Source organism: Phalacrocorax aristotelis, chromosome 11 (genome assembly GCF_949628215.1).
Source record: "Phalacrocorax aristotelis chromosome 11, bGulAri2.1, whole genome shotgun sequence".
Taxonomy (NCBI): Eukaryota; Metazoa; Chordata; class Aves; order Suliformes; family Phalacrocoracidae; genus Phalacrocorax; species Phalacrocorax aristotelis.
Genome location: NC_134286.1, coordinates 24,667,497 through 24,673,568, shown reverse-complemented (window position 1 = coordinate 24,673,568; position 6,072 = coordinate 24,667,497). Strand labels below are relative to the sequence as shown.

The 6,072-nt window shown below is 58.5% G+C and overlaps 1 protein-coding gene across 2 annotated transcripts; it reads right to left on the bottom strand.

Annotated features, from left to right (window-relative positions):
- Positions 1–138: 138 nt before the first annotated feature.
- CCNB3 (cyclin B3) lies at positions 139–5,728 on the bottom strand. 2 transcript variants are annotated; one of them, XM_075106462.1, is made up of 12 exons: positions 5,644–5,728; positions 4,875–4,993; positions 4,710–4,793; positions 4,399–4,517; positions 3,795–3,876; positions 2,541–2,639; positions 2,267–2,359; positions 1,856–1,993; positions 1,243–1,398; positions 804–953; positions 516–646; positions 139–363 (listed from the first exon to the last, which is right to left on the bottom strand). In XM_075106462.1, the coding sequence occupies exons 2-12, from the start codon at positions 4,965–4,967 to the stop codon at positions 291–293; spliced, it is 1,218 nt and encodes a 405-aa protein (XP_074962563.1). In that variant the 5' UTR covers positions 4,968–4,993; positions 5,644–5,728; the 3' UTR covers positions 139–290. The 2 variants fall into 2 exon arrangements, with proteins under 2 accessions (XP_074962563.1, XP_074962562.1); XM_075106461.1 differs by having other exon boundaries at positions 140–363; positions 4,710–4,805.
- Between the last annotated feature and the right edge of the window lie 344 nt (positions 5,729–6,072).

The following is a 6,072-nucleotide window of genomic DNA, read 5'->3' as shown; positions in this document are numbered from 1 at the left end:
CCCTCAGCTTTGTCCTCTCAGCCCTTCCTGCCTCCCCATCATAAAACCCACCCCACACAGAGCAAGGGGAGCCACAACTCAGGGGTTCAGCAATATCTCTACTACCCTCCCCCACCTGTCCCAGCAGCCAGTAGCACATAGGACAAACACAATAGTTTATTGACAGCTCCACCTGACTTTTTTTTCCCCCCTCCCTCCCCTCCTTCAGTTAAAATTGCTATTATTTATGTACATGGTGCTCCAGTGCCAGAAAGCACCCAGCTATTTACAGGCTATTTACAGAGACAGGGCTAGCAGCTCTTCAGTTGCTCCTCCAGCTTGAGCATGTCCATAGGGGTGACTTTGGCAACCTCAAAGAAGACCCTGGAAACAAGCACATTGGCTTAGATCTCAGCCACAACCCTGGCACCCATCCACCAGGGCCACACAGCTCTCTGCAGCACCCAAGGGTGCATGCTGGTGGTGCCACCTTCTGCAGAGGGAGGAGGCAAGAGGCAGAGCCCTGTGATGCTCACCTGTGTGAGTACTTGGTGCGCACAGCCTTCAGCTTGTCATGGGGCTGGTATGTGAGCAAGAAATTCAACCTCTTCACCAGGGGATGCAGGTCCTGGGAGCGGTACCCGCTGTAGTATTCCAGTGTGGGGGTCTGCAAAGGGACAGCTGAGCTGGGTCCTCTCAGCAACAATACAGCCATCGTCTTCCCTCTCCAGCCCGCCCCAAATCTGAGTAGAGCCCCACAGCATTACCCCCGCACACCAGTCCATTCACTCCTGCACCCCTGTGGTGCCTTGGCAGGCACTTACCCAGCCACCGAGGTTCTTCATGGTGAGTGCCAGCAGCAGGCAGCTGGCAGCCAGCTTAGAGGGGCTCTCCCGGGCATAATCGTACTCCTGCAGTGTCATCTCACAGAGGAAACGGGCCAGTGTCAGCGTCTCCATGGTGGCATGGGCACACTACAGCCAGGAAGGCAGGGAAAGGCTCAGCCTTTGGAGCAACACTTCTCCCTCCACAGCCTTTTGGGGCTCTAGAGTGCTGCCCCTGGAGCACGGGATACATCCCACACCTCCCGCGTGCCACAGACCAGCATCCTCACCCCTCAGCCCTGTTGCAGAGGTGTGGCCAAACCCTCCTTGCTGTCAGCTGGGCATGCTTAGCCCCGGGGATGCACTGCCACCCCAGGGAGACAACAAAAGGGGTGCCTGGAGGCACCTTGACACCAGGCCACCCTCCTGCTGCACCCACCTTGGCAAAGCGTCGCAGGAAGCGGTAGGGGATAGGGACGTTGATGTCGAACTTGAGGGTGCTGAGGATGCTTATCTCCATAGCAATGAGCTCTTCCCGCTTGTAGGCATCGTCGCAGATGTAGAGAAAGTCATCTACGCATGGTGGGCACCGCTCCTGCAGGGGTACAACTGCTCAGCACTCTAATGGGGGCTTGTCTTGGCAATGCTCAGGAAATCCTACCTGTCTGCAGCCACTGTAAGGGCTCATGCCCTGCCAGACCCTGAAAGGACTGTTACAACATCCAATGGGGCCTGTGAGTTGTCTACACTGCTCCAGCCCTTGGCTCTAACTCCAAGCCTTGCTTGTACAAGGTGAACTCAGCTGCCCTGGTGGTCTCTGCAGAGCAGAGACAAGCCAGGTCTCCACTGACACCAGGAGACTGATCCAGCCCACCAGGACTGCATTCAGAGCCCTTGGGATAGGAAGCGATGACACGAGGATGGACATGCCACCCCAGCAGCATTGAGGGCAGTAGCCTGGCACTGTGGGGACCTGGCCTTCTCCAATAACTCATGGGGACCAGAGAGGAACCCTCTGTCCCAGCACCCCAAGACAGCACACAAGGAGTTACCTCAAATTTGGAGGCGATGAGGATGGCAGTAGAGCCAATGAGCTGCAGCTTGTCCCTCATGCTCACCACCTCTACCAGGTAGTGGTCCACCAGTTTCACAGCCAGGTACAGTGTCTCATGGTTGAGCTCAAAGTTCTCCTGCAAGGATGTTGGGCAGGGGGACAGAAGGGAGTGTCAGGCAAAAGCCAGGCCCACCTGGCCCCCACCAGGTTCCCCTCACAGGGGCCAGAGGTACCCATGGGCCCAAGCTCAGAGAGAATGATACAGGCTTATCCCCAGCCTGGGGAGGGGGAAGATCAGCTCTGCACTGGGGACACTCGCAGGAGTAACTGCTGGCATACTGAGGTCCCACACACCAAAGGCATGCTGGGGCTGCTCTGCAGAAGGCCATCTCTCCCCGTGCCCATGTACCTGCACCTCCACCATCCAGTCCACCAGGACAGCACGCATGTCCCCACTGATGTCTGGCTGCTTCTCCATGTAGTCAGGTAGTATGAATTTCTCCTGCCAAGGTACCAGCTGTCAGGGACTCACCAGAAGCCACCACCCACAAACAAGCCCCTTCCCACCCCATGCAGGCCCCCACCAGGTGCTCAGAGCCTCCGGGCTGGGCAGTGGGTGGCCCTGCCCACATGGTCACCCCTTCCCAGGACAGGCTGCCACCCCCTGGCCAGGCATCACCCACCTCTCTTTCCCGCATGTATTCAAAGATCTCCTTGGCATACTCTGCATTGGCATAGGGGTCACCCAGCTGCTCCTTGTCTATGTCCTCCACTGCTGGTACCTGGTGGGATGGAGGAGGCAGGGGTAAGGGGAAGGCCCCACACTCTGCAGGTGCCAGTCATCCCTTCAGGGCAAGGCTGCTGCACCTCTGCATCCCCATCACCCTGCAGCCCCCACCCCGCTCATTCCCACAGGAGGTATTTTGAAGGAAGAATGTGGGAGGCTTTATCCCCCTCCTCAGCTTCCCAGACTGGCTCAAGTATCTCCAAGCTCCAAAGCACTGCCTGGTACCCTGGTACCACCAGCAGAAGCCATAGAGCGGCACCATCAGGATCATAGAATCATAGAATGATAAAGGCTGGAAAACACCGCTAGGATCATCAAGTACAACTGTCAGCCCAATGCTACCTTGTCTACTAAACCATGTCCTGAAGTGCCATGTCTACACATTTTTTTGTACACCCCCAGGGATGGTGACTCCATCACCTCTCTGGACAGCCTGTTCCAATGTCTGACCACTCTCTCAGTAAATAAATTTTTCCCATTAACCAAACTAAACCTCCCTTGGCACAGCTTGAGGCCATTTCCTCTCCTTCTATCACTAGTAACTTGGGAGAAGAGACCAACCGCACCTCACTACGGCCCCTTTCAGGTAGCTGTAGAGAGCGATAAGGTCTCCCCTCAGTCTCTTTTCCAGGCTAAGCAATCCCAGTTCCTTCAGCCACTCCTCATAAGACCTGCTCTCCAGACCCTTCCCCAGCTCCGTTGCCCTTCTCTGGACATGCTCCAGCACCTCAAGGGCCTTCTTGTCCCGAGGGGCTCAAACCTGAGCCCAGCATTCAAGGTGGGGCCTCACCAGTGCCGAGCACAGGGGCCCCATCCCTGCCCGGCTCCTGCTGGCCACACCAGTGCTGACACAAGCCCGGGGACTGGTGGCCTCCTTGGCTACCTGGGCACTGCTAGCTCATGCTCAGCTGGCTGTCAGCCAGCACCCCGGGGCCTTCTCTGCCGGGCAGCTTTCCAGCTGCTCTTCCCCAAGCCTGTAGCGTTGCCTGGTGTTTTTGTGACCAAAGTGCAGGACTCAGCACTTGGCCTTGTTAAACTTTGACCAATTGACCTCAACCCATCGATCCAGCTTAAGGATCCTCTCCAGGATGAGGCTGGGGGTCAGGCTGCAGTCCAGGGTCTTTGCCCTCTCCTTGGAGGGCTTCAGTACCTGTGCAGGCACCAGCTCCTCTGGCACAGGATCCTTTTTGGGCTCTGCAGGAGTCTCCGTTGGTGGAGTTTTCTTCATTGACCTGGACAGGACAAGAACATAAGTTATCGCTGGGAGGAGGCCACATCTCCCGGCTAAAAGGTGTTCTCCAGAGCCCCTTGCTGCTTAAGGGAAAGGCTAAAGCACCCCTAAAATATCCCCATAGAGACCCTTAGAATCATTTAGGTTGGAAAAGACCTTTAAGATCAAGTCCTATCATAAACCTAACACTGCCAAGTCCACCACTAAACCACATCCTTAAGTGTCACATCTACATGTCTTTTAAATACCTCCAGGGCTGGTTACTCAACCCCTTCCCTGGGCAGCCTGTTTCAATGCTTGAAACCCTTTTGGTGAAGGCATTTTTCCTACTATCCAATCTAAACCTCCCCTGGGACAACTTGAGGCTGTTTAGCTACTGTCTGCCCTCCCCATTGGGCTCAGTCTCTATCACCCAAAGGAAGACCTTACCTCTTCTTCTTGTCCATGGGACAGGTTTGCAGGTGCTGGTCCTGCAGTGCCCCCCCCACCCTGGTCCCTGTCCCCATCTCCCCTGGCTACTCACTTTTTCAGGTTGATCTCATTGTTTTTGGCCACCCCCAGGGCAGCATGGGCCCTCTGTGCCTTGTTTGGTGCCACTTTCACGGCCTCCTTCTTCCCTGCCACCACCTGGTTCTTGTGAGCCTGTTTGGGTGAGAATAGGGGTATACAGAGGTGCACAGAGGAAAGCAAGCTGTGCCCCACAGGGACACCTCTCCTCCTGCTGATGGGGCACAGGACACCCCCCACGCTGGGTGCTGGAGGGGATACAGAGCCCCACTCCCATGGAGGGGTCACAAGGGTTACCAAAAGCCCCACCCCCACAGAAGAACTCACATTGGTGATGTCCCCGAATGCTGATCTCTTCTTGGGCCCGCCCTGGGGTGAGGATGGAGACCTCTTGGCCTGAGAGCTTTCCTCCTGCAGTAGAGGCTGTTAGAAGATGGGGGGCCAGCTGCCCCACAGGACCCCCCCACACCCCTCGCCTGGCTTGCAACTCACCTTCTCAGGGTTGGCATTCTCTGCAGCAGGGCCCACCTTGCCTGCTCGGGGCTGCTTGGTGCTCAGCACCTTGGCATTGCGTGGCAACGGCATCCTCTCCTTTGGCCTCTACAAGCAAGCTGGGAGCAGAGCAGGGCTTGATGTGGGCAGCTGCCTGCCCCGAGGGGCACCCTCAAGGGCTAGAGGCAGAACCATGGAGTACCTACCCCCCGTGAAAGTGTAGTGCAGCAGGGACAGGACCCAACCCCCTCCCTAAGCAGACACATGGCGCCCTGAGGCAACCCCAGGGATGGTGCAGGTCTGGCTAGGAGTGCAGGAAAGGGCTGGTGTGCTCCTCCCAGGGGAGGGGTGGACACGGAGCCCCACGACCCCCAGCTAAAGTGCCCTGCTGGGAGCGGGGGGGGAAGGAAGGGCAGTTCCCAGCTCCCTGCATCCCAGAAAGGATGTAAAAGATCCCACTCCCTTACCCCCCACCCTAGGCACCAGATAGGGAAGTGGGCTCGGGGGTACCTCTGCACCCTGGGGCAACAGAAGCCCCCAGGACAGCGGTTTCCACTTCCGCCTCTCCCCGAAGCACTGGGGAACGGTTCTACGGGGGAGTAGGGGTTGCTGAGCGGGGACACCGCCCCCCAAGGCTCAACCCTACCCTACCCTACCCTACCCTTCCGTTCCGCTGGGTGCCAGTCTCCCCTCCCCTCCCCCCCCCCAGTACCCCCTCTCAGCCCCCAAGGAGCAGGGAAGCCCCCAAAGCCGCACAACCCCCACTCACCTGCGCCGCCACCCCGCGGCCGGCCCCGGCTCTTTTGAAAGTAGCAGTTCGGTAGCGGCCGGCCAGCACTGGCCGAGCATCGTCCAATCAGAGCGCGGGGCGGTACCAGATGGCGGCCAATCGGCAAGCGGGTAGGGATGCTTGTTGCTAAGGGGCAGGGCGGCAGGATTTAAAATTCAGCCCCGGCGGCCAATGGAAGGGCGGATTTGCGGCGGGGGCGCGGCGGGCCGGCCGGCCGAGGCGGGCGGTGATTGGTGGGACGGGTTGCTGTTTAAATCTTCTCGCGGGGCCGGTGGGGAGGGTGTCATGGCAGCCGGCGGGCCGGGCCTGGTGCCGCTGGAGAAGCGGCCGCTCCTCCGCCACCGTCTACCATGCCCTCGTGGGGCCCGGAGCTCCCGGGGAGCAGCCCCGGCTCTCCCACCCTTCACG

Excerpts from the sequence above, each read along its gene's own strand:
- CCNB3 (XM_075106461.1), bottom strand. The coding sequence starts at position 4,967 with ATGCCGTTGCCACGCAATGCCAAGGTGCTGAGCACCAAGCAGCCCCGA. Across the intron at positions 3,877-4,398 it reads AATGAGATCAACCTGAAAAA|GTCAATGAAGAAAACTCCAC; the intron begins GTGAGTAGCCAG and ends TGTCCTGTCCAG. Across the intron at positions 647-803 it reads TGAAGAACCTCGGTGGCTGG|ACCCCCACACTGGAATACTA; the intron begins GTAAGTGCCTGC and ends GTCCCTTTGCAG.